General features: G+C 38.9%; 1 protein-coding gene across 6 annotated transcripts in view; it reads left to right on the top strand.

The window, feature by feature from the left end:
- DNAI7 (dynein axonemal intermediate chain 7) overlaps positions 1-27,823 on the top strand; it is a 93,280-nt gene that overhangs the window by 20,139 nt on the left and 45,318 nt on the right. For 5 of the 6 annotated variants that reach the window (XM_058443304.1, XM_058443301.1, XM_032159848.2 and 2 more), the window contains 3 exons: positions 21,604-21,688; positions 23,903-23,994; positions 27,025-27,126. In XM_058443304.1, coding sequence (XP_058299287.1) covers positions 23,935-23,994; positions 27,025-27,126 — 162 coding nt within the window. In that variant the 5' untranslated portion in view covers positions 21,604-21,688; positions 23,903-23,934. The remainder of the gene's footprint in view (positions 1-21,603; positions 21,689-23,902; positions 23,995-27,024; positions 27,127-27,823) is intronic. The other variant, XM_058443305.1, reaches the window with a different exon arrangement.

Genomic DNA, 27,823 nt, shown 5'->3' with positions numbered 1-27,823 from the left:
TTCCATGGTATGTGAATGATATCTCAATAAAACTATTGTTAAAAACATGCAAGATAATACTAATGCATAATTTGGTAGGGGAAGGACAGATTGAGTTAAGACGTTCTAAAGTCCTTGGGAAAGAAGATACAGGTCTGGATATAGTAGGCATATTTGTTGACTTTCTATAGTAGCCATTAAAATTACACAGTGTATAACTTCTAAACTGGTAGAACATAGTGGAATAATAAAAAAAAAATCAGCTGAAAAGTTACCAAGAAATAATACAGAATAACACCCAAAAGTAAGATAGTATATTTAAGCCCAAATACATCAGTAAATACATGGAATATAAATGGATCTATTACTCTTGTTAAAAGAGAAAGATCGTCAGATGGGATAAAGAATGAAATCCAACAATAATCTTTTTACAAACAGCCACCTTAAGAATAAAGATTCCAGCAATTTGGGAGACTGAGGCAAAAGGATCGCTTGAGTCCATGGGTTTGAGACCAGCCTGGACAACATAGACCCCATCTCTACAAAAAGTAAAAAATTAAAAAAAAAATTTTAAATACAGAAAAGTTGGAAGTGAAATGATGGAAAAAGTCACACTATACAAATTACTAGAAAAAAAAGCTGATATAGCTGTATTAATATTAGACACAATAGACTTTAAGACAAAAAGCACTAATAGAAATAAAGAGGGACATTTTGTGGTGATCAAGATTTTTGTTTATTTGTTTTGTTTTGAGCATTGGTTTCAGCAGAAGCCCAAATCCCAGCATTACCCAATATACCCACGTACAGGTTTGTTACATGGTGATATTGGATGATGCTGGGATTTGGGCTTCTGCTGAAACCATTGCTCAAATAGTGAACTTAGTCCCAATACGTAGTTTTTCAACCCTTGCCCCCGCTCCCTCCCCTCTTTTAGAGTCCCCAGTGTCTATTGTTTCTACCCGTATGACCATGTGTACCCATTGTACTTATAAGTGAGAACATGCAGTATTTGATTTTCTGTTTCTGCTTTAATTCACTTAGGGTAGTGGCCTCCAACTGTATCCATGTTGCTGCAAAGGACATAATTTCATTCTTTTTATGGCTGTGTAGTATGCGATGATGTATATGTACCTCATTTTCCTTCTTTCCTTTCTTCCTTTCCTTCGTTTCTTTCCTGTCTTTCTCTCCTTCTCTCCTTCCCTTCCTCCCTTCCTTTCATTCCTTTCTTTCCTTTCTTCTTTTCACTTTGTTTGCCGTGCTGAAGTGCAGTGGCATGATCTCGGCTTACAGCGGGCTTGACTTCCTGAGCTCAAGCGATCCTCCCACTTCAGCCTCTCAGGTAGGTGGGACCACAGACATGTGCCACCACATCTAGCTAATTAAAAAAAATTTTTTTTAGAGATGAGGTCATTCTGTGTTGCCCAGGCTGGTCTTAAACTTTGGGGCTCAGGTGATCGCCTTACCAGGGCCTCCCAAAGCACTGAGATTACAGGCATGAGAGCCACCACGTCTGGCGTATGTGTGTGTGTGTGTAGACAGTCTCACTCTATCACTCGGGCTGAAGTGCTGTGGCACGATCACAGTTCACTGCAGCCTCGACCTCCCAGACTCAAGCAATCCTCTCACCTCAGCCTCCTGAGTAGCTGGAACTATAGGTGTGTGCTACCACACCCTACATTTTCTTTATCCAGTCTACTGTTGATTAGGTTGATCCCATGATTTTGTTATTGTGACTAGTACTACAATAAAATATGAGTACAGGTGTCTTTTTTTTTTTTTTTTTTTGAGATGGAGTTTCACTCTTGTTGCCCAGGCTGGAGAGCAATGGCGCCATCTTGGCTCACCGCAACCTCCGCCTCCCAGGTTCAAGCGATTCTCTTGCCTCAGCCTCCCGAGTAGCTGGGATTACAGGCATGCACCACCACACTCGGCTAATTTGTATTTTTAGTAGAGATGGGGTTTCTCCATGTTGGTCAGGCTGATCTCGACCTCCCAACCTCAGGTGATCTGCCTGCCTCGGCCTCCCAAAGTGCTGGAATTACAGGTGTGAGCCACCGCGCCCAGTCTACAGTGTCTTTTTGGGAAAAAAAAAAAAAAAATTATTTTCTTTTCAGCAGATACCCAGTAATGGGATTGCTGGGTTGAATGGTAGGAATTGTTTAATAAATCTTCATATTGTTTTCAATAGGGGTTGAACTAATTTACATTCCCACCAACAGTTCCCTTTTTTCTGCATCCTCACCAACATCTGTCTTTTTTTAAATTTTTTAATAGTAGACATTCTGACTAGTGTGAGATGATATCTCACTGTGGTTTTAATTGATACTTCTCTGATTAGTGATCTTGAGCATTTGTTCATGTGTGTTGCCACTTGTATGTCCTCTTTTGAGAAGTGTCTGTTCATGTCCTTTCCCCACTTTTTAATGGGGCTTTTTTTTTTCTAATTAAGTTCCTTATCGATTCTGGGTATTTGTCCTTTGTCAGATTCATAGTTTGAAAATATTTTCTCCTATTTTGTAGGTTGTCTGTTGACTGTGTTGTTTCTTTTGCTATGCAGAAGCTCTTCAGTTTAATTAGGTCCCATTCATCAATTTTTGTTTTCGTTGCAATTGCTTTTAAGATCTTAGTTATAAATTATTTGCCTAGGCCAGTGCCCAGAAGAGTTTTTCCTAGTTTCCTTTTAGGGTTTTTATAGTTTGAGGTCTTGGCTGGATGGATGCAATAGCTCACGCCTGTAATCCCAACACTTTGGGAGGCTGAAGCAGAAGGATTGCTTGAGGCTGGGAGTTCAAGACCAACCTGGGAAACATAGCAAGACCCCCACCTCTGCAAAAAATGAAAATAAAAAATTAGCCAGATGCAGTGGCATGCGTCTGTAATTCTAGCTACTCCTAAGGCTGAGGCGGGAGAATTGCGTGAGCCCAGGAGTTAGAGATTACAGTAAGCTATGATTGCACCACTGCACTCCCATTCTTTCCTGAATGACAAAGTGAGACTCTGTCTCTTAAAAAAAATTATAGGCCAGGCGCGATGGCTCATGCCTATAGTCCCAGCACTTCGGGAGGCCAAGGCGGGTGGATCACCTGAGGTCAAGAGTTCGAGATCAGCCTGCCCAACATGGCAAAACCCCTGTCTCTACTAAAAATACAAAAAATTAGCCAAGTGTGGTTGCAGGCGCCTGTAATCCCAGCTACTTGGGAGGCTGAAGCAGGAGAATCTCTTGAACCTGGGAGGCGGAGGTTGCAGTGAGCCGAGATTGCACCACTACACTCCAGCCTGGGCAACAAGAGTGAAAAAAAAATTATAGTTTGAGGTCTTATATAAGTCTTTAATCCATCTTGAGTTAATTTTTATATATGGTAAGAGTTAGGGGTCCAGTTTCATTCTTCTGCAAATGGCTAGCCAGTTTTCCCAGCATCATTTATTGAACACAGTGTCCTTTCCCCATTGTTTGTTTATTTTTGCTAACTTTGTCGAAGATCAGTTGGTTGTAGGTGTGTGGCTTTATTTCTGGGTTCTCTATTGTTTCCATTGATCTATTGTTGTACCAATACCATGTTATTTTGGTTGCTACAGCCTGTAGTATAGTTTGAAGTTTGGTAATGTGATGGCTCCAGCTTTCTTCTTTTTGCTTAGGATTGCTTTGGCTATGTGGGCTCTTTTTTGGTTTCATGTACATTTTAGAATTGTTTTTTTCTAGTTCTGTGAAAAATAACGTTGGTAATTTGATAGAAATTGCATTGAATCTGTAGATTGCTTTGGGCAGTGTGATCATTTTAGTGATACTGTTTCTTCTAATCCGTGAGCATGGATTGTTTTTCCATTTGTTTGTGCCATCTGTGATTTCTTAAGCAGTGTTTTGTAGTTCTCCTTGTAGAGATATTTCACCTCCTTGGTTAAATATATTTCTAGATATTTTATTTTTGTGTGCATGACTATTGTAAATGGGATTGAGTTCTTGATTTGCTTCTCAGCTTAAACGTTGTTGGTGTGTAGAAATGCTACTTGTTTTTGCATGTTGTATCCTGAAACTTTACTGAAGTCGTTTATCAGGTCCAGGAGGCATTTGGAGGAATCTTTACTGTTTTCTAGACATAGGATCGTGTTGTCAGTGAACAAAGATAATTTGACTTTCTCTTTTCCTATTTGGATGCCTTTTATTGCTTTCTCTTGACTAATTGATGTGGCTAGGATTTCCATTACTATTGAATAGGAGTGATGAGAGTGGACACTCTTTTCATGTTCCAGTTCTTAGGGGGAATGCTTTCAGCTTTTGCCTATTCAGTATGATGTTGGCTATGGGTTTGTCATACATAGATGGTTCTTATTAGTTTGAGATATGTTCATTTGATACCTAGTTTTTTGAGGGTTTTTTTTTTAATCATGAAGGGTTATTGGATTTTATCAAAAGGTTTTTCTGTGTCTATTGGGATGATCATATGGTTTTTGTTTTTAATTCTGCTTATGTGGTAAATCACATTTATTGATTTGTGTATGTTGAACCATCCTTGCATGATGATAAAGACTTGATTAGCCAAGGAAATCTAATTTTAAATTTGTGTATACCTAATTACAAAGCCTTGAAATATACAATGCACAAATTCAGAGAACTACAAGGAAAAATAGACACATCCACAAATAGACACATCCACAATCATAGTGGAAGATTTTCTCTTTCAATAATTAATGGAATAGTGTTTAAAAAATCAGTAAGGATTTAGAAGATTGGAACAGCATGATAAACAAATCTAATGAATTAAACATATTTAGAACACCACACCAAACAAGTAGAGGATTCTAAGCACACATACATTTTCCCCCAAAATTGATAGTATACTATGATACAAAACTATTCTCAAAGTTCAGTGCATGAAAACAATTCAGAGAATGTATCCTAATGAATATTATATTGAAGCTAAAAATAATTCAGTAGCAAACAGGAAGGTACAATATGCTTGGAATTTTTAAAACATTCTAAAGTGGGTCAAGAAGTAATATAATGGAAATTAGAAAATATTTTAAACTTATTGTTAAGGAAAATACTTAAAAATTTGTGGAATGTGTCTAAAGCAACACTTAGAGGGAAATATGTAGACCTAAATATTTATATTAGAAGAAGAAAAAAGGCTAAAAATTAATGATCCTAGGTATCCTTCTCAAGAAGTCAGAAAAAGAATAAAACCCAAAGGAGAAGGAAGGAAATAATAAGAACAAATATAGAAGGAAGGAGAAGGAGAAGGAAGGAAATAATAAGAACAAATATGGACATTAATAGAAAACACAGAATAGAGTGTGTCAGTAACCTCATATTCTTCAAGTCTTCACTTAAATGCCACCTTCTCCATGAGGCCAATCCAAACCACTGTATTTAAAATTGTGATTTCATCCCTTTCACAACTACACCAGCCATCTGGAGTCCCCCTACTTTCTTCCATATCACTTATCACTCCTTAAAATATAATTTATTTTAAATTTTAGTATATTGTTTTTGCCTTCCTCTTTACATTTGAATTGTAAGTGCAAGGATTTTTGTTTACTTATGTATCTCAAATAAGAGGCACATGTTAGCCTCTCAGTATGTATTGAATAAGTGAATAAGCCACAGTAGATTTCTTTGAAAACTGATAAAATTGACAGTTATCTGATATGTCAAGAAGAACAAAAGGCATAAATAATAAATATTAGGAATGAAAAGGGAGACATGACTATAACAATAAATGACATTATTTGAGCAACTTTATATGCCAATGTATTAGAAAACTTAGATGAATTAGATAAATAGCCAGAAAAAAATTAAACTGTCTTCGTGAAGAAGTAGAAAACCTGAATGGTCCTATAATCATTTAAGAAATTAAATCAGTGGTTATAAATATTCCCAGAAAGAAAATTCTAGGTCCATAAGTCTTTATTTGCTAGTTTTTCATTCGGAGGTAAAGAAATAATTTTATACTTAATACAGATTCTTCTAGAGCATGATAAAAAGGGGAACAATCCTTAAGTCATTTTGAGTTACATGGATAACCTGAAGATATTATGAGAAAGGAAAATGGAACCGCATTCATGACACAAATACAAAAATCCTAAACAAAGTGTTACCAGGGTCAATCTGGAAGATGATAATAAATCATGGCACAATTCAGTTTATCCCAGGAAGGCAGAGTTGGTTTTTTTTTTTTTTTTTTGCTGGGTTCCAACAAAACTGTATTTACAAAAATAGACAACAGGCCATAGTTTGCTGACTCCTGGATTCTATTATATTTCTTCCTGTCTTTTTTTTTTTGTTGTTTTGTTTTTTTTGTTTTTGTTTTTTTTAATTTTTTGTTTTTTTATTATACTTTAGGGTTTTAGGGTACATGTGCACAATGTGCAGGTTTGTTACATATGTATCCATGTGCCATGTTGATTTCCTGCACCCATTAACTCATCATTTAGCATTAGGTGTATCTCCTAATGCTGTCCCTCCCCCCTCCCCCAACCCCACAACAGTCCCCGGAGTGTGATGTTCCCCTTCCTGTGTCCATGAGTCCTCATTGTTCAATTCCCACCTATGAGTGAGAACATGCGGTGTTTGGTTTTTTGTCCTTGCGATAGTTTACTGAGAATGATGTTTTCCAGTTTCATCCATGTCCCTACAAAGGACACGAACTCATCATTTTTTATGGCTGCATAGTATTCCATGGTGTATATGTGCCACATTTTCTTAATCCAGTCTGTCGTTGTTGGACATTTGGGTTGGTTCCAACTCTTTGCTATTGTGAATAGTGCTGCAATAAACATACGTGTGCATGTGTCTTTATAGCAGCATGATTTATAGTCCTTTGGGTATATACCCAGTAATGGGATGGCTGGGTCAAATGGTATTTCTAGTTCGAGATCCCTGAGGAATCGCCACACTGACTTCCACAATGGTTGAACTAGTTTACAGTCCCACCAACAGTGTAAAAGTGTTCCTATTTCTCCACATCCTCTCCAGCACCTGTTGTTTCCTGATTTTTTAATGATGGCCATTCTAACTGGTGTGAGATGGTATCTCACTGTGGTTTTGATTTGCATTTCTCTGATGGCCAGTGATGATGAGCATTTCTTCATGTGTTTTTTGGCTGCATAAATGTCTTCTTTTGAGAAGTGTCTGTTCATGTCCTCTGCCCACTTTTTGATGGGGTTGTTTGTTTTTTTCTTGTAAATTTGTTTGAGTTCATTGTAGATTCTGGATATTAGCCCTTTGTCAGATGAGTAGGTTGCAAAAATTTTCTCCCATTCTGTAGGTTGCCTGTTCACTCTGATGGTAGTTTCTTTTGCTGTGCAGAAGCTCTTTAGTTTAATGAGATCCCATTTGTCGATTTTGGCTTTTGTTGCCATTGCTTTTGGTGTTTTAGACATGAAGTCCTTGCCCACGCCTATGTCCTGAATGGTATTGCCTAGGTTTTCTTGTAGGATTTTAATGGTTTTAGGTCTAACATATAAGTCTTTAATCCATCTTGAATTAATTTTTGTATAAAGAGTTGGTTTAATATGAGAAATTAAATAAATACAATTAGATTGAGTTAGAAATTCATTTAATGCACTTTACCATTTGATAGGTTACAGGGCACTTTCTTAGTCTGATAAAAGATGTCTATATTTTTTAACACCTTTTAGATAAGCAAAAGTGCTGAAATTAACAAATATTGACTTGGATAATAATTGTGGGAGTATAAATTGGAAATGATTGTGGAGGTATAAATTGGAATAAGTACTTTGGACAGTTCATCTTTAATAAAGTTGAAAATGTACGTACCCATCAGTTTTATTTCTAGGTACATACAATAGAAAACCCCTTGCAGACAGACACCAGGATAGATATATTCAAAGGTTTATAGCAGCATTAACGATAGTAAGAAACTAGAAGCAATCCAATGTCTAGCAATAGAAAAAAGGGTAAATAAATCAATGTATTACTATTCAGCAGTGAAAATATACAGCCATAGCAATATCCATCAACATGAATGAATTTTACAAACCATAATGTATATCTAAAGAAGTAAATCACAAATAAGGGCAAATATTGTATTTTTCCACATAGATATCTAGAGTAGTCAAACTCATATGGACAAAGTAGAATGGTGAGTGACAGGGCTGGGGCAATGGGGAGCTGTTGTTTAATGGTATACAGGGTTTCAGTTTGGGATGCTGAAAAAGTTCTGGAGGTGGGTTGTGGTGATGATTGTACATCAGTGTGCATGTGCTTAAAGCCACTGAATTGCACACTTGAAAACGGTTAAAATGGCTGGGCAAGGTGGGTCGTGCCTGTAATCCCAGAACTTTGGGAGGCCAAGGCAGGCAAATCACTTGAGGTCAGGAGTTCAAGACCAGCCTGGCCAACATGGAGAAACCCCATCTCTACTAAAAATACAAAAATTAGCCAGGCAGGGTGGTGGGCACCTGTAATCCCAGCTACTCGGGAGGCTGAGGCAGGAGAATTGCTTGAACCTGGGAGGTGGAGGTTGTAGTGAGCTGAGATCGCACCACTGCACTCGAACCTGGGTGACACAGTGAGACTCTGTCTCAAAAAAAAAAAAAAAAAAGAAAATGGTTAAAATAGTACATTTTATGTTATGTATACTTTGCCACAACTAAAAAAAAGCAAATCACAATATACATAAAGTATCATTAAATTTATGGAAAGTTCAAAAATCTGTATTTTTTATATATATACATAAGAAAACTATAAAGGAAAATAAGGAGATGATCACAAAAGTCAGAGATTATCTGTAGGGGTAATTTTTATTGTAAATCAGCATATAATTTTTGGCATAGGAGGTGAAGGAATTCAAAGAATTGCATGATGTTACTATAACCTATTCTGATTGATTTTTAAATATAAACCAGGTTTCTCTCTCACATATTTATAAAAATTAAAAATAAAAATAGAATTAATCTGAATTTCTGTTTCATTCAGCAATAGCTAGCATTTATCCATGGATTATGAGCTAACCAGAAAAAAGAAAAAGCGTAACATTTCATCAAGAGATGTACATCCAGGAAAATTTTAGTTTTCATGTTTAACATTTAGTTATCAAAATTTATAATATGTTACTTTATTCAGTTAACTCAATCTAGAGCAGAACTTTTAATACTTAGAGACGAAGGAAATAAATTTTTTAATTTAAATTTTTATTCATATTTTTATAACAAACAGAAAAGGAGGATCAACAAAAGTTTTTCAAGTATATTAAATTAGGGTAAGATTCTGTGAGGGAAGTGCCATGGAAATATGAACTTAAATAGAAAACAGATTAACATTTTATTTTTAAAAAGCTTGTTTATATTTTAAATTGGTCATTAAATCTCTATGGTATGTAGATTCTATTGGATATATCCCTTTTTTTGAGACAGAGTCTCGCTCTGTCATCCAGGCTGGAGGGCAGTGGCACGATCTCGGCTCACTGCAATCTCTGCCTCCCAGGTTCAAGCAATTCTCCTACCTCAGCCTCCCGAGTAGCTGGGATTGTAGGTGCCTGCCACCATGCCTGGCTAATTTTTTATATTTTTAGTAGAGATGGGGTTTCACCATGTTGGCCAGGCTGGTCTCAAACTCCAAACGTGATCTGCCCGCCTCAGCCTCCCAAAGTGCTGGCATTACAGGCGTGAGCCACTGCACCCGGCCTTCTATTGGATATATCTTAAGCAGTGATGGATATACTTCAAAGAGTACTGTAAAAGTTTTGTTTTAAGGATCATATACTTGAAAGGACAATGTTCACAGCTATTTAAACTCGTGATAAAAAGTTTTCAGTGACACCTTAAAAATGTGTAGGGCTGGGCCCTACTTTGGGATTACTCCCAAAGTAATCCCAACACTTTGAGAGGCCAAGGTGAGTGGATCACTTGAGGTCAGGAGTTTGAGACCAGCCTGGCCAACATGGTGAAACCTCATCTCTACTAAAAATACAAAAAATTAGCCTGGAGTGGCGGCAGGCACCTGTAATCCCGCTGAGGCAGGAGAATCCCTTGAACCTGGGAGGCGGAGGTTTCAGTGAGCCACGATTGTGGCAGCCTGGCACAACAGAGCGAGAGTCCGTCTCAAAAAAAGAAAAGTTTAAAAGCAAAACATATAGTTCATCCACTGCAACGGGAAGGAAGGCAGACAAAAATATAGATAGGCTCAAAGATTTGGTGTGTAAAGATTTTTCTCTTCTGAAAGCTTCTATTTTTTCAGTGACATAAGAGGTAAAATCAGCAGCTGAGAATAGAGTGGAAGAGAGGATTTTGGAGGTTTGAAGTGAGAATGAAATAGTTGTGGGAATTCTGGACAGTGCTTAGAGTCTATTTTGTTAATTTGTTTTTTAAATTTTATTTTTCCATAACTTATTGAGGTACATGTGGTATTTGGCTACGAGTAAGTTCTTTAGTGGTGATTTGTGAGATTTTGGTTCACCCATCACCCGAGCAGTATACACGGCACCACATTTGTAGTCGTCTATCCCTTGCCCTCCTTCCACTCTTCCTCACAAGTCCCCAAAGTTCATTGTATCATTCTTATGCATTTGTGTCCTCATAGCTTAGCTCCTACATATCAGTGAGAACGTACAACGTTTGGTTTTCCAGTCCTGAGTTACATCACTTAGAATAATAGTCTCTAGTCTCATCCAGGTCACTGCAAATGTTGTTAATTCATTCCTTTTTATGGCTGTGTAGTATTCCATCAAATATATATGTTATATCATATATATATGATGTGGTGTATATATATATATCACAGTTTATCTACTCATTGATTGATGGGCATTGGGGTTGGCTCCATGATTTTGTGATTGTGAATTGTGCTGCTGTAAACATGTGTGTGCAAGTGTCTTTTTTGAATAATACCTTCTTTTCTTCTGGTTAGATACCCAGTAGTGGGATTGCTGGATCAAATGATAGTTCTACTTTTATTTATTTAAGGAATCTCTACACTGTTTTCCATAGTGGCTGTACTAGTTTGCATTCCTACCAGCCTTGTGGAAGTGTTCCCTGTTCACCATATCTGTGCCAGCATTTAGTGTTGTTTTTGTTTTTTGATTATGGCCATTCTTGCAGGAGTAAGGTGGTATCACACTGTGGTTTTGATTTGCATTTCCCAGATCATAAGTGATACTGAGCATTTTTTCATATGTTTATTGGCCATTTGTATATCTTCTTTTGGGAATTGTGTATTCATGTCCTTAGCCCACTTTTTGATGGGATTGTTTGTTTTTTTCTTACTGATGTGCTTGAGTTCGTTTCAGATTCTGGATATTAGTCCTTTGTCAGATGTATACATTGTGAAGATTTTCTCTCACGTTGTGGGTTGTCTGTTTACTCTGCTGACTGTTTCTTTTGCCATGTAAAAGTTCTTTAATTAGGTCCCAGCTATTTATCTTTGTTTTTATTGCATTTGTTTTTGTGTTCTTGGTCATGAAATCCTTGCCTAAGCCAATGTCTAGTATGGTTTTTCCAATGTTATCTTCTAGAATTTTTATAGTTTCAGGTCTTAGGTCTAAGTCCTTAATCCATCTTGAGTTGATTTTTGTATAAGGTGAGAGATGAGGATCCAGTTTTATTCTCCTACATGTGGCTAGCCAGTTATCCCAGCACCATTTATTGAAAAGGGTGTCCTTTCCCCACTTTATGTTTTTGTTTGGTTTGTCAAAGATCAGTTAGTTGTAAGTATTTGGGTTTATTTCTGGGTTCTCTATTCTGTTCCATTGGTCTATGAGCCTATTTTTATACCAGTACCACAGTGTTTTGGTGACTGTGGTCTTATAGTATAGTTTGAAATCAGGTAGTGTAATGCCTCCAGATTTGTTATTTTTGCTTAGTCTTGCTTTGGCTATGTGGACTCTTTTTTGGTTCTGTATGAATTTTAGAATTGTTTTTTCTAATTCTGGGAAGAATGATGGTGGTATTCTGATGGGGATTGTGTTGAATTTGTAGATTGCTTTTGGCAATATGGTTATTTTCATAATATTGATTCTACCCATCCATGAACATGAGATGTGTTTCCATTTGTTTGTGTCGTCTGTGATTTCTTTCAGCAGTGTTTTGTAGTTTTCCTTATAGAGGTCTGTCACCTCCTTGGTTAAGTATATTCCTAAGTATTTTATTTTATTTTTGCAGCTATTGTAAAAGGGGTTGAGTTCTTGATTTTATTCTCTGCTTGGTTGCTTTTGGTGTATAGAAGAACTACTGATTTGTGTACATTAATCTTGTATCCAGAAACTGCTAAGTTCTTTTATCAGTTCTAGGAGATTTTTAGGGTTTTCAAGGTAAACTATCATATTGCCAGCAAACAGTGACAGTTTGACTTCCTCTTTACCAATTTGGATGCCCTTTATTTCTTTCTCTTGTCTGACTGTTCTGGCTAGCACTTTCCAGTACTATGTTGAAGAGGAGTGGTGAGAGTGGGCATCCTTGTCCTGTTCCAGTTCTCAGAGGGATTGCTTTCAACGTTTCTCTATTCAGTATTATGTTGGCTGTGGGTTTGTCATAGATGGCTGTTATTACATTAAGATATGTCCCTTTTATGCTGATTTTGCTGAGAGTTTTAATCATAAAGAGATGCTGGATTTTGTCAAATCCTTTTTCTGCATCTATTGAGATGATCATGTGATTTTTGTTTTTAATTCTGTTTATGTGTTGTATCACGTTTGCATATGTTAAACCATCCCTGCATCCCTGGTTTGAAACCCAGTTGATCATGGTGAATTATCTTTTTGATGTGTTGTTGAATTCAGTTAGCTAATATTTTGTTAAGGATTTTAGCATCTATGTTCGTCAAGGATATTGGTCTGTAGTTTTCTTTTTCGTTATGTCCTTTCCTGATTTTGGTATTAGGGTGATGCTGGCTTCATAGAATGAATTAGGGAGGGTTCCTTCTTTCTCTGTCTTGTGGAATAGTGTCAATAGAATTGGTACCAATTCTTCTTTGAATGTCTTGTAGAATTCTGTGTGAATCTGTCTGGTCCTGGACTTTTTTTTGTTGGTAATTTTTTAATTACCATTTCAATCTCACTGCTTGTTATTGGTCTGTTTGGAGTATCTAATTCTTGCTGATGTAAGGTAGGAGGGTTGTATTTTTTCAGTTTATCCATCTCTTCTAGGTTTTCTAGTTTATGTGCATAAAGGTGTTCATAGTAGCCTTGAATATCTTTTGTATTTCAGTGGCGTCAGTTGTAATATCTCCCATTTCATTTCTTAGTGAGATTATTTGGATTTTCTATCTTCTTTTCTTGGTTAATCTTATTAGTGATCTATCAATTTTATTTATCTTTTCAAAGAACCAGCTTTTTGTTTCATTTATCTTTTGCATTTTTTTTATTCAATTTCATTTAACTCTGTTCTGATCTTGGTTATCTCCTTCCTTCTGCTGGGTTTGGATTTGGTTTGCTCTTGTTTCTCTAGTTCCCTCAGGTGTGACCTTAGATTGTCTGTTTGTTTGTACTCTTTCAGATTTTTTGATGTATGCGTTTAGGGCTATGAACTTTCCTCTTAGCACCGTCTTTGCTGTATCCCAGAGGTTTTGATAGGTAATTTCATTATTGTCATTCAGTTGGAAGAATTTTTCAGTTTTCATCTTGATTTCATTTTTGACCCAATGCTCATTCAGCAGGTTATTTAATTGCCATGTATTTGCATGGTTTTGAAAATTTCTTTTGGAGTTGATTTCCAGTTTTATTCCACTTTGGTCCAAGAGAGTGCTTGATAAAATTTCAATTTTCTTAAATGTATTGAGGCTCATTTTATGGCCTATCATATGGTCTATCTTGGAGAAAGTTCCATGAGCTGTTGAACAGAATGTGTATTCTGCAGTTGTTGGATGGAATGTTCTGTATATACCTGTTAAGTCCGTTTCTTCCAAGGTATAGTTTAAATCCATTGTTTCTTTGTTGCCTTTCTGTCTTGATGACCTGTCTCGTGCTGTCAATGGAGTATTGAAGTCCTCCATTATTGTTGTGTTACTGTCTTATTTCTTAGGTCTATTAGTAATTGCTTTTATAAATTTGGGAGCTCCAGTGTCAGGTGCATATATGTTTAGGATTGTGATATTTTCCTGTTGGACAAGGCTTTTTTTTTTTTTTTTGAGATGGCGTCTGGCTGTGTTGCCCAAGCTGGAGGGCAGTGGCACGATCTCGGCTCACTGCAACCTCTGCCTACTGGGTTCAAGTGATTCTCCTGTCTCAGCCTCCCGAGAAGCTGGGATTACAGGCACCCACCACCACACCCGGGTAATTGTATTTTTAGTAGAGATGGAGTTTCACCATGTTGGTCAGGCTGGTCTCGAACTGCTGACCTCAGGTGATCCACCCCCCTTGGCCTCCCAAAATGCTGGGATTACAGGGGTGAGCCACTGGGCCTGGCCTGGACAAGGCCTTTAACCATTATACAGTATCCCTCTGTCTCTTTTAACCACTGTTGCTTTAAAGTTTATTTTGTCTGATGTGAGAATAGCTACCCCTGCTCGCTTTTGGTGTCCATTTGCATGAAATGCTTTTCCACCCGTTTACTTTAAGTTTATGTGAGTCCTTATTGTTAGGTGAGTCCCCTGAAGGCAGCTGATAGTTGGTTGGGGAGTTCTTATCCATTCTGTGGTTCTGTATCTTTTTTTTTTTTTTTTTGAGACCGAGTCTTGCTCTGTTGCCCAGGCTGGAGTACAATGGTGTGATCTCAGCTCACTGCACCCTCCACCCCTGGGTTTCAAGTGGTTCTCTTGCCTCACCCTCCCAAGTTGCTGGGATCACGGGTGCATGCCACCACACCCGGCTGATTTTTGTATTTTTAGTAGAGACAGAGTTTCACCATGTTGGCCAGGCTGGTCTCGAACTCCTGACCTCAGGTGATCCCCCTGCCTCGGCCTCCCGAAGTGCTGGGATTACAGGCATGAGCTATCGCTCCTGGCCTCTGTATCTTTGTAAGTGGAGCATTTAGGTCATTTATATTCAATGTTAGTTTCACTCTCGTTGGTGTGAAGAGACCACCAAACAGGCTTTGTGTGAGCAATAAAGCTTTTTAATCACCTGGGTGCAGGCGGGCTGAGTCTGAAAAGAGAGTCAGTGAAGGGAGATTGGGGTAGGGCCGTTTTATAAGATTTGGGTAGGTAAAGGAAAATTACAGTCAAAGGGGGGTTGTTCTCTGGCAGGCAGGAGTGGGGGTCACAAGGTGCTCAGTAGGCGAGCTTTTGAGCCAGGATGAGCCAGAAGGAATTTCACAAGATAATGTCATCAGTTAAGGCAGGAACAGGCCATTTTCTTTTCTTTTATGGTGGAATGTCATCAGTTAAGGCAGGAACCGGCCATCTGGATGTGTACGTGCAGGTCACAGGGGGTATGATGGCTTAGCTTGGGCTCAGAGGCCTGACATTCCTGTTTTCTTATATTAATAAGAAAAATAAAATGAAATAGTTGGTAAAGTGTTAGGATGGCGAAAATTTTGGGGGGTGGTATGGAGAGATAATGGGCGATGTTTCTCAGGGCTGCTTCGAGCGGGATTGGGGCGGCGTGGGAACCTAGAGTGGGAGAGATTAAGCTGAAGGAAGATTTTTGTGGTAAGGGGTGATATTGTGGGGTTGTTAGAAGAAACATTTGTCGTGTAGAATTATTGGTAATAGCCTGGATAGGGTTTTGTATGAATTGAAAAACTAAGCGGAATAAGAGAAGGAGAAAAACAGGTATTAAAGGACTAAGAATTGGGAGGACCTAGGACATCTAATTAGAGAGTGTCCAAGGGGGTGCAGCGTAATTACTTGCTGGGTTGGCAAGTTTTTGGGCTCTATCCTTGAGTTTTTTATGTTGTCATACATCAGGCCAGATTGATTTAGGTAAAAAACAACACTCTTCCTTTAAGAATATACAGAGTCCTCCTTTTTCAGCAGTGAGTAAGTCAAGGCCTCGGCGGTTTTGGAGGACAACTGCAGCTAAAGAGTCAACTTGGGCCTGGAGGACTGAAAAAGTTTGTGGCATGTCTGTGATGCTAGCAGAGAAGTCATTAGAGAGGCTACGGAAGGTCATGACAGAGGTGGAAATGCCTGCTATTCCAGTACCGAGAGCAATAGTGGAGGCAGAAAGTCCTAAACCGACCAGCAAGGGAATTAGTGGAATAACTCTTTTTTGTCGTATCGGTGTCATGAGGGGAACAGGGAGCTCTTCGGTCCTATTTGCAAACTGAATTTTGGAAGTAAGGAAAACTAGTGTGCATGTGCCTGTCCAATTAGCAGGTATCAGACACATGTAGGTAGAGGATCCACAGAGGAAGAAGAGGCCTTGTGCGAGGCAAAACTGGAGATGCAAAGTAAAAAGATGAGAAGGAGCGCAGAAAGGGGTGTCTTATACCTAGACTTCTAGGGATCCAGCTAGGGCAGCAGCTGTCAGAGGTTGTAATGGGGACTGATGAGGTAACTGCATAGAGGGGGAGGTTCGATTTTCATGGTGTGTGAGAAAACGTCAAGTGTCTACGAGCAACCTTTCACTGTTATTTTTGGGCCTGGGTATAAGTAAACAAGAAGAGGGCTTTGGAGATGAAGAGTAAAGGAACATCGAGAAGGTGAAAGGTTACCTAGGGGAATTCCAGTGGGTCTTTGCTGAGAGATACATAAAGTAGCAGCCAACACAACACAAACAAATAGTAGTTTGTGTTGTGAGGGGTCCAAATGTTGGGGGAGTAGAGTTGATATAAGGAGAAAGGTTTTTTAAGTAAGTGCGGAGGAGGGCGGCAGCTTGCTGATGTGAGATGTCTGGGGACGTCTTGCTGGACCTGTCTGGAAAGTAAATGAGTTCTTCAGGAGGGTAAAGGTGAGGCCTGTTAAAGGAAATTTGGAGGTGTGGGGAGACAGGAGATGTTGCCTAGTCTGCATGTAACGCGGGGACAGCTGTGTAGGCACTGGAAGAAAGGGAAATGCAAAGCCAGCGGTCGTTCGCTAAGGAGGGATTAGAAACGGCTAGGAGAGAATGAGTAAGGTTGATAGTGTGGTGGAGATAGCTGGGGAGAGGTAGAGGGTGGCATACGAATGGGAATGAGAATAAGAGTGAGTATAAAACTAAAGAATAGAACTTCATCAGGGTGAAAGTATTGGAGGGTCCCCTGCCAGCAAAGATCATCTATCCACTGTAAGAAAGAGTTAAGAGTTGCCAGTCCTGGGCGGGGGCAAATCCTCGAGCTTGATGTATAGGGAAGGGAGGGGGCCTGAATAATCCCTGAGGAGTAGTAGAATAGGAGATGGAACACTGAGAAGTTACTTCCTTGAGGATAGATTTCCACAATGGAAAGGAAATGAGAGGTTCTAAGAGGCGGGCTGGTGGCTTGTACTGTAGCATAGCCTGCCTTTGCTGGCATGTGGCGATTAGGCCTGGTGGAACTGCCATCAATAAATCAAGCGTGAGCAGGGTGAGGAACAGGAAAGAAGGAACTATGGGGAAATGGGGTGAATGTCGGGTGGATCAGAGAGATACAGTCATGGGGGTCAGGTGTGGTATCCGGAATACTGTGGGAGGCCGGATTGATGTCTGGGCCAGGAACAATGGTATTTGTGGGAGACCCAACAAAGAGTGAGTACAGCTGAAGGAGCTGGGGAGCAGAAAGTATATGTGTCAGGTGGGAGAAAGAAAATAGATTTTGGAAGTTATGAGAACTGTAGAGAGTGAGTTGAGCATAGTTTGTGATTTTTAGGGCCTCTAAAAGTATTAAAGCAGCGGCAGCCATTGCATGCAGACATGAGGGCTAGGCTAAAACAGTAAGGTCAAGTTGTTTGGACAGAAAGGCTACAGGTTGCGGTCCTGGCTCTTGTGTAAGAATTCTGACCGCTCTAACCATGCCTAGGAAGGAAAGGAGTTGTTTTGTAGAAGGGATTGGGGTTTGGGAGATTAGCCGGACATGATCAGCAGGGAGAGTACATGTGTCTTTATGAGAATTATGCTGAGATAGGTAACAGATGAGGAAGAAATTTGGGCTTGACTGACGTAATTGGGGCTGTCTGTGAAGCTTTGTGGCAGTACAGCCCAGGTAATTTGCTGAGCCTGATGAGTGTCAGGGTCAGTCCAAGTGAAAGCGAAGAGAGGCTGGGATGAAGGGTGCAAAGGAATAGTAAAGAAAGCATGTTTGAGATTCAGAACAGAATAATGGGTTGTGGAGGGAGGTATTGAGGATAGGAGAGTGTATGGGTTTGGCACCATGGGGTGGATAGGCAAAACAATTTGGTTGATAAGGCGCAGATCCTGAATTAACCTGTAAGCCTTGTCTGGTTTCAGGACAGGTAAAATTGGGGAATCATAAGGGGAGTTTGTAGGCTTTAAAAGGCCATGCTGTAGCAGGCGAGTGATAACAGACTTTAATCCTTTTAAAGCGTGCTGTGGAATGGGATATTGGCATTGAGCAGAGTAAGAGGGATTAGGTTTTAATGGGATGGTAAGGGGTGCATGATTGGTCACTAAGGAGGGAGTAGAGGTATCCTATACTTGTGGGTTAAGGTGGGGGAATACAAGAGGAGGATGTGAAGGAGGCTTTGAACTGGGGGAAAAGGCGGCAATGAGGTGTGGCTGTAGCCTAGGAATAGTCAGGGATGCAGATAATTTAGTTAAAGTGTCTCAGCCTAATAAGGGAATTGGGCAGGTGGGGATAACTAAAAAGGAGTGCTTAAAAGAGTATTGTCTAAGTTAGCACCAGAGTTGGGGAGTTTTAAGAGGTTTAGAAGCCTGGCCGTCAATACCTACAACAGTTATGGAGGCAAAGGAAACAGGCCCTTGAAAAGAAGGTAATGTGGAGTGGGTAGCCTCCGTATTGATTAAGAAGGGGACGGACTTACCCTCCACTGTGAGAGTTACCCAGAGCGTCTGTGATGGTCCTATAGGCTTCTGAGGCAATCAGGCAGTGTCAGTCTTCAGCTGCTAAGCTGAGAAGATCTGGGAAGGAGTCAGCCTTGGGCCAGAGTTCCAGGGGCTCTGGAAGTGGCTGCCAGGTCAGTTGAACAGTCCAATTTTCAGTGGGTTCCTGCAGAGATGGGACACGGCTTAGGAGGAATCCTGGGCTGTGGGTATTCCTTGGTCCAGTGGCCAGATTTCCGGCACTTGTAGCAAGCTCCTGGGGGAGGAGGTTCTGGAGGAACCCCTGGCAGCTGCGGTTCAGGTGTTTGGAGTTCTTGTGTGCTGGAGATATGGCTGGGGTTTGTCTCAGTGGAGGCAAGGAATTGCAACTCAGAAATACATTGCTACTTGGCTGCCTCTACTTTATTATTGTACACCTTGAAGGCTAGGTTAATTAAGTCCTGTTGTGGGGTTTGAGGGTGGAATTTAATTTTTGGAGTTTTATTTGTTGTCGGGAGCGGATTGGGTAATAAAATGTATATTGAGAATAGACGGCCTTTTGACCTTTTAGGGTCTAGGGCTGTAAAGCGTCTCAGGGTTGCTGCCAAACAAGCCATGAACTGGGCTGGGTTTTTTATTTGATGAAAAAGAGCCTAAACACTATCTGATTTGGGATAAAGAAAAAGGAGCATTAACCTTGACTATGCCTTTAGCTCCAGCCAGCTTTTTAAGAGGAAATTGCTGGGCAGGTGGGGGAGGGCTAGTCGCGGATGGAAACTGTAAACCGGACCGGGTGTGAGGAGGGGAGGCTCCCAGGGCCTCTCCACTGCTTCCTCTGCTCCTGTATTTCGCTCGGCTTTCTAACTTGACTTAGCTCCAGGTAAAGTCGGAAACTTCTGCAAACAGACCTTCAGCTTCTCCAGTGGGGGTGTGTGTTCGTGAGAGGAGTGTCTCCCTTTCCCACTTGCGCAGTTGGGGCATTCACAGTATTTGGGGTGTCTCCCGGGTCCTACAGGAGCAGATCGCTTCCTTCACGGGGGTCTGTGGGTCCTCTTGGGATTGCTGGTTTGTTCTTGTAGTCGATTTGGAGCTAAAATTCACAATCGGGAGTCTATTTTAAAATTATGTTGATAAATTTGAGCCCATGTGTGTTTTTCTCTGATAAGGGTCAGCTGCTCGTCTTGCTAGCACAGCATAAATGGAAAGTTGAGTTTCCCTGGAACTATGATTTAGCTAGCTGAGCTTTTTAGAGGAAGAGGAGGATAGAGGAAGTGGAGGTATATAAGTTAGTGATAAGGGTGATGAACTGTGAAATCTAAACTGGGAAAGGAAGAAATGAAGGTGGGAGGAGGTGGATGAACAGTGAAAAAGTGGTAGGGGCAATGGATTAGAGATTCCAGGGGAGCTAATGGAGTCTATGAGCATCTTAGAGAAGGTGAACCAAAAAGAGAAGATCCAAGAGTCTATACATCCCAAGAATTAACCACTCTTTCTATGAATTCTTCTTAAGTTTAGATGGTGCTCTTCTTTTTAGCTTTCTCCTGTGAAAATGGAGGAGAGGTCGTTATCACAGAAATTGCTTTCATATCTGCTTCTGTAGCACTGACCTCTTTGCTAAACCTCAGTTCTACAATTCTAGTGCCTGCAAGAATTGCCTGAATGATCTACCAGCATTTTGTACTAATTATATGTAAATTATTTTTAACAATTCATTCAAATTCACCTGTTCTGGACTGCCATTCTCCCTCTGTGAGACTCTCTCCTGACTCTTTCCTCTCCTTGCCTCCAATTTTAATCATTACTAGGTAAGTTAGCTTATAAAATATTTATTGGATCTTCTCTACATTTCCAGGGCCCACTGACCTTGTTGGCCCATCCAGTACCCATTCAGCTCCCTATCTTGCACCTTCATTTCCCTCTTTGGGATATCTTCCCTTGAATGTTAAAATCCTTTGGCCACAAATTTAGATGCCATCTATTCTATAAACACTGCCAGGACTTCAATTTATTAATTTTGTTAATTGTTTCCAAAATGGTATCCTCTTTATGATTTTTTTCTCCAATACCAGGTTAATTTTCAAAATTATATTCTTTATAGCCACAGCCCTTCTCAAAAACTTTTAGGAGTTTTCCATTTCTCCTAGAATAATATCCAAACTCTAGCATAGGCTCTAGCCTTCTTTCACATTCTCATTTTCTTCACCACCTCTTCGTGGAGTCTTTCCAGGGCCCACTGAACTTGTTGCCCATCCACTGCTCTTTCAATCCCCTATGTTGTACCTGCATTTCCCTCTTCTTGGAATATCTTCTCTGAATGGTAAAAATCCTTTGAGCACTGATTTAAATACCACCTACTCTATAAACATTTTACTTGCTCTTCACTGTTGAAAGTAATCTCTCCTTCCTCCAAACATGCAAAATAACTCTCTGTATACCTGTTAGTCACAAGAATACTTCTTAATTTTGTAAGTGTAGTTTTCAAACTGCTTTTACATATGTTTTACTTTATTCTCTACAACAAGATGAGGTTTTCTTCAGCACCATTTTAAAGATATGGAAACTGGGAATGAGAATTATTTAAATTGCACATACTTGTCACTGTCACCCTTGCCTTTGAATAATTTATATTCTTATTTTTCTTGTTCCCAGACTTTGTCCTTCAGTGCGCTGAGTCAAAGCTTTACACTAACAGGCAGTCTTATTTGTTGAATGAATGCATGAAAGGCTGGTTTTATGAAAGCAAATGTATTTTTCATAATTAGTATTTGAAAGGATGTGTTTTTCAAGTAACTTGCATGTTAATAGCTTTTTTTATGATGTGGCCTTTGTTAAGTCTGGCAGTAAGAAAAAGAAAGTCACCAAAGCTGAACGATTGAAGCTGCTACAAGAGGAGGAGGAGAGACGACTGAAAGAGGAAGGTACAAAATAAATACTGATACTATTTACATATACAGGTAATAGTCATGATAGGTTGGTCTTCTGTAGTACAGTTTTCAAAGTTCTTTAATTTTAAAATTTAATCTGTTTTATAATAGGTATCTATCATTTAGAAAGTATCCAGAAAGATGTTAGTACATGCCAGTCTCTTTCAGATATATATTGAATTAGGGTTGCCAGAGATAAAATACAGGAGCCCAGTTAAATTTAACTTTCAGATAATCAAATGGATAATTTGGGATAATTTGCCCCATGCAATACTTGGGACATACTTAACTTAAAAAAAAATTGTTATAAAATTTCGGTGCCGCAAAAGATAGAGCACTCGAATATAAAATTTTCTTTTTATTTCTCAGCAAGGCAAGAGAAGTCAGGGCAGAGCAGGTGGCAGGTAATCTGAATGAGTTAGGGTGGAGCAGGTGATCTGAATGAGTTAGGGTGGAGCAGGTGATCAGAATGAGTCAGGGTGGAGTAGGTAATCGAGAAAGGTTGCTTTATGAAGAAGTTAAGTTTAAAAGTAGAAGGCAAAGGATTGAACATACTGACATATTCTTTGAAGAGAAATTTAGAATTCATATTCAACAAATGTTTGTTGTTTATCTAAAATTCAAATTGAACTGAGCATCCCATGTTTTAATTTGCTAATTCTGGTAACCCTGTCTTGAAGTGTTTATATTTACTGATGAAATTAGGAGCATTGGTGCTGATTGTTCAGTAAAAATTGTGAAACTCAAATTCATTAAATGTGGGAAATATATACTAGCAAGAAATACATACAGCAGCCGAAATTTTTAGTTTTATAATATTTATTTGCCAAATTTAAAATACTAATTTTATTTGTTAAAAAATTAAACATTGATAAAAGTGTTTATTAATTAAAGTACCAAAAAGTGATTTTTAAAATTTGAGTATTTAGATATAGGTTTTTAAAAGACTGTTCTCAGGTTCCATATTGATTTTTTATGTATAATTTTATACATCCTTTTTTTAGGTGACTCCTGATAAGAATACAATATCAGGATCTATATCTTGGGGCATGTTTTATTTATATTGGATTAAACTTATACTCTTCAATATATACTTCACATTTTGTTTTTAATAGTGAGAGTGGGAGAAGATTAAGGTAATTGCATCTGAAGATGTAGATGTCACAAGATTATGGAAGTCTTCTGAAGACTTGACTTCCTCTTCATTGCCATGATAGGTCTGCCATACTTTATTGGTTAAAATCACTATTGAATTGCTATAAACCTTTTAGAGAAGAAAAATATTATTGTGGGCTTATTTTTCATTTTTATTTTTTGACCACAAAGTTTGAATCATGTTACTTTCTTTTTTTTGGGAAATGGGAATTTCTCTCAACCTTTATTTTGACATTCAGCAGTAGATGATGGATGTTTTAAATTACTCTTGATAAGAAGCTATCAGTAGGAGTTATTTTGTTTCACAGATACTTGGCAGGTCAAAAACATACTCAAATTCAATAAATATTCTCAAATTAAGTAGGGGAGTGGCAAGGCCGAGTAGCTCCTGCTGCAGAGAGGAAGCACATCTAAAGCTACAGTGAGTGCTCAAGGGAGCCACTCCTACATCATTTCCACAACAAGCAAAGAAGAGACAATGGCTGGGAGTCATGTGTCTTTATAGCAGGATGATTTATAATCATCTGGGTGTATACCCAGTAATGGGATTGCTGGGTCAAATGGTATTTCTAGTTATAGATCCTTGAGGAATCACCACGCTGTCTTCCACAATGGTTGAACTAGTTTACACTCCCACCAACAGTAGTGTTCGTATTTCTCCACATCCTCTCCAGCACCTGTTGTTTCCTGACTTTTTAATGATCGCCATTCTAACTGGTGTGAGATGGTATCTCATTGTGGTTTTGATTTGCATTTCTTTGATGGACAGTGATGATGAGCATTTTTTCATGTGTCTGTTGGCTGCATAAATGTCTTCTTTCGAGAAGTGTCTGTTCATATCCTTAGCCCACTTTTTGATGGGGTTGTTTGATTTTTTCTTGTAGTTACTTTCTTGAAAGGAAAACTGACACTTTTCTCATCTCTACCACATAATAAAGACTGACTTCTATAAAAGATTCCACCACTACGTCTTGAAAATATTAGGAGTAATTTTAAGGGCTTAAAAATACAGTGATTATTCACTGAGAAAAAAAATTTTTTTTGGTTCTTTAGAGGAGGCCCGTTTGAAGTGTGAGAAAGAAGAAATGGAAAGGCTTGAAATACAGCGAATTGAGAAAGAAAAATGGCATCGACTTGAAGCAAAAGTAAATAAACATTAATAATGTTCTTAATGAATATTTAAACTATGGCCATCAGATTTATTGTCATTTAATTTCCTTCTCAGCCTGTAGCTACCAGTAATATTTAGGCCTACATGAACTTAATCCTTAACAATGTCCTTAAGTGACGTTGTTATCCAGATTTCACAGATGAGGAAATTGAGGCACGGAGAAATTAAGCATCTAATCAGTGGCATAGCTAAGACTTAGATCTTTTTTTTTTTTTTTTTTTTTTTTTAGATGGACTCTGGCTCTGTTGCCCAGGCTGGAGTGCAGTGGCATAATCTTGGCTCACTGCAAGCTCCACCTCCTGGGTTCACGCCATTCTCCTGCCTCAGCATCCCGAGTAGCTGGGACTACAGGTGCCCGCCACCACGCTTGGCTAATCTTTTGTATTTTTAGTAGAGACGGGCTTTCACCTTGTTAGCCAGGATGGTCTCGATCTCCTGACCTTGTGATCTGCCCGCCTCGGCCTCCCAAAGTGCTGGGATTACAGGTATGAGCTACTGCGCCTGGCCGCCAAGACTGAGATCTCAGCATGTCTTGCTGCAGAGCCTAGGCTTGTAACCTTTAAGCATACATGAATCTGTTTTATAGACAAGATAACAGGAACCAAAAAAAGAAAAATTCAAAATATTCAAATTCTACCTCTCCTTTTTTAGCTTCACTTCTCTTTTTCACTAGAATCTTTTAGATCAGTAATTCTGAAATATTCTGGTCTCAGGACAAAACTCCATTACTATTAAAAACTGAAGACCTCCCAAGGAGCTTATGTTTATGGGATTACATCTATCAATATTTACCATATTAGAAATTAAAACTAAAAAATTTTAAACTGCTTACATTAACAGAGATTACATGTTGATAAAAATAAACTTTATTAAACGTAAGTAAATACAAGGACATTTTTAAAGAAACAACTATTTTTTTAATTAAGGAAATGAAGGCATTGTTTATATTTTAAAAATTTATTTGATATCTGACTTAACAGAAGACAGCTGGATTCTCATATCTATTTCAGTATTCCATCTGTTGCAATATGTTGTTTTGTATGAAGCATATAAGGAAAATCTGGCCTTATACAGATATGCAATTGGAAAAAAAGTAATATTTTAATAGCCTTTCTGATAATTGTGGATATTCTTCTTCGATACTATATCAAAACTTTTTTTTCCAATTGTATATCTGTATTTTGAGACAGAGTCTCTCTCTGTCGCCCTGGCTGGAGTGCAATGGTGCGATTTCGGCTTACTGCAAGCTCCGCCTCCCGGGTTCACGCCATTCTCCTGCCTCAGCCTCCTGAGTAGCTGGGACTACAGGCACCTGCCACCAGCCTGCCTAATTTTTTTTTGTATTTTTAGTAGAGACGGGGTTTCACCGTGGTCTCGATTTCCTGACCTCGTGATCCGCCCGCCTTGGCCTCCCAAAGTGCTGGGATTACAGGTGTGAACCACTGCGCCCGGCCAAGTCGTAGTTTCTTAATGTGGAATATGAAACCGTATCAATCAACTATTCATACTCTGTGTTATTTTAAAACATTTGGCATTATCATGTGTTGCTTGCTTGAAAAGTTCTGGTTTACTGAATTATTTGCTTCCAAATGTTGATGTAATTTATTATTATCAAAAATCACATACATTAGTATAATCACCAATCAAATCAGAAGTTTTTTTCATTTTTTTTTTGAGACGGAGTCTTGTTCTGTCACCCAGGCTAGAGTGCAGTGGCATAATCTCGGCTCACTGCAACCTCCACCTTCCAGGTTCAGGCGATTCTCCTGCGTCAGCCTCCTGAGTAGCAGAGATTACAGGCGCCTGCCACCGCGCCTGGCTAATTTTTGTATTTTTAGTAGAGACGGGGCCAGGCTGGTCTCGAACTCCTGACCTTGTGATCCACGCTCCTCTGCCTCCCAAAGTGCTGAGATTACAGATGTGAGCCACCACGCCAGGCCCAAATCAGAAGTTTTTAAAGATTGGAATACTTTCAAGCTTACAGTGATAGATACAAGTTTTCTAAAATTTGAATTTTTGCCTGAAAGCTTGAATTTTATCATTGGCAACAAATATTTTGAGTTGTAGCCCTTGAAGTGACACACTCTATTCATTAATTTTTGAGAGAATGTCTGCCAAAATAGTCACATAATTGCACAAGAGATATTTCTTGAGACAGTATTGTCATTCGATATGCAGCAGAAGAGCTTTATGCTTACTTCCCATTTTATCCAACAGGATATTAAAAAGACATGTACTTAGGGTTGAGATTTAATACAATTAATAATTTTCACCTCTTCATCAGGGCATTCTTTTTTTGTTTTTTTGTAACGTGATTTAGAGTCTTGCCCTGTTGTCCAGGCTGGAGTGCAGTTGCGCAATCTTGGGTTAGTGGAACCTCTGCCTCCAGGGTCGAGCAGTTCTCCCACTTCAGCCTCCTGAGTAGCTGGGATTACAGGCACATGCCACCATACCCGGCTAATTTTTGTATTTTTGGTCGAGACGGGGTTTCACCATGTTGGCTGGTCTCAAACTCCTGACCTCAAGTGATCCGCCTGCCTCGGCCTCCCAAAGTGCTGGGATTACAGGCGTGAGCCACTGCGCCTGTCCATCCGGACATTCTTTTGTGAAGCTGGCTCCTTCCCCTCACCTCTCCCCCTAGAGGTAGTACAGTTTGGGGTCACTGTCTGATTTGTGCTAAGACGTCAGCACTTTCACACCATCTTGCACAATGAGTGCAAATAGATATATGATGAAAAAGTCAAATAATGTTAGTATTATTATGGAAATAGATCTGACCTCACAGATCCCAGGTTTTAGGTACCCATCAAGAGTCTGTAGATCACACTTTGTAAGCCGCTGTTTCAGATGAAACTTTTTGGAGATATCAGTTATATTCAAACTAATTTTAATATTCATTTTGAAACTGCAGTTATATATTTAGCCACACCAGTTTTAGATGCTACTTGTGAAACATAAAGCTAAAATTAAAGAGCTGATCAATGTATCTGTCCTTGTGCAACAGGATCTAGAAAGGAGAGATGAAGAACTTGAAGAACTTTATTTATTAGAGAGGTGTTTTCCTGAAGCAGAGAAATTGAAACAAGAGACTAGATTGCTTTCTCAGGTAAGGCTAATTTCTCTTTTTTAGCTAATACTTTTGTCACCACAAGAGGGAGTTGTAGTCCAATTTTGATGCCAAGAAACTATCTGTTTTAAAAAACCCTCTCATCTGACAAATTGATTGCTTATGGCAAAGTAAAGTAACATAACTTTGTAGGAAGCTATTTGTCAGTAATAATGTCCTTGAAATGTTTATATTCTTTGACTATGACTCAATTGTTGGGAATGTATGCTAGGGAAATTATGCTAAATTAAAACGTAAAAGCTTTGTGCTTAAGGCAGTCTAGTCTTGCTCAAAACAGCATAGTTTGGAAATAATATAGGTGAATATCAGGAGAAAAATGAAAAACTATTATAATATGGCTAAAGATTGTGGTATAATCAAGTGAAAAATTCTAAGTACAGTACAATATGATTACAAATGTGAAATTTGCATAAACTACAAAATGAATGGAAGGCCTTGTACTAAAATGCCAGTGGCAACTAGACATTAGTAATTACGTGGGAAGTAGAAATAAACCCAGGTGTTGGCATTTGCAAATAAGCAGCTCTATGATTAGAGAGGAAAACTAAGCAAAGCAAAAACTACTTATAAATAATGCTTTAAAAATAAAAATATGAAAGTAATTAGTGCTTCTATGTATCTTAAGGATTAGAAATTACTTGGATAAAGAAGAATTTGGTTATTTTAGAGCTCTCTC

Source organism: Hylobates moloch, unplaced genomic scaffold (assembly GCF_009828535.3).
Source record: "Hylobates moloch isolate HMO894 unplaced genomic scaffold, HMol_V3 SCAFFOLD_8, whole genome shotgun sequence".
Classification (NCBI taxonomy): domain Eukaryota; kingdom Metazoa; phylum Chordata; class Mammalia; order Primates; family Hylobatidae; genus Hylobates; species Hylobates moloch.
This window is presented reverse-complemented; position numbering and strand designations above follow the sequence as displayed.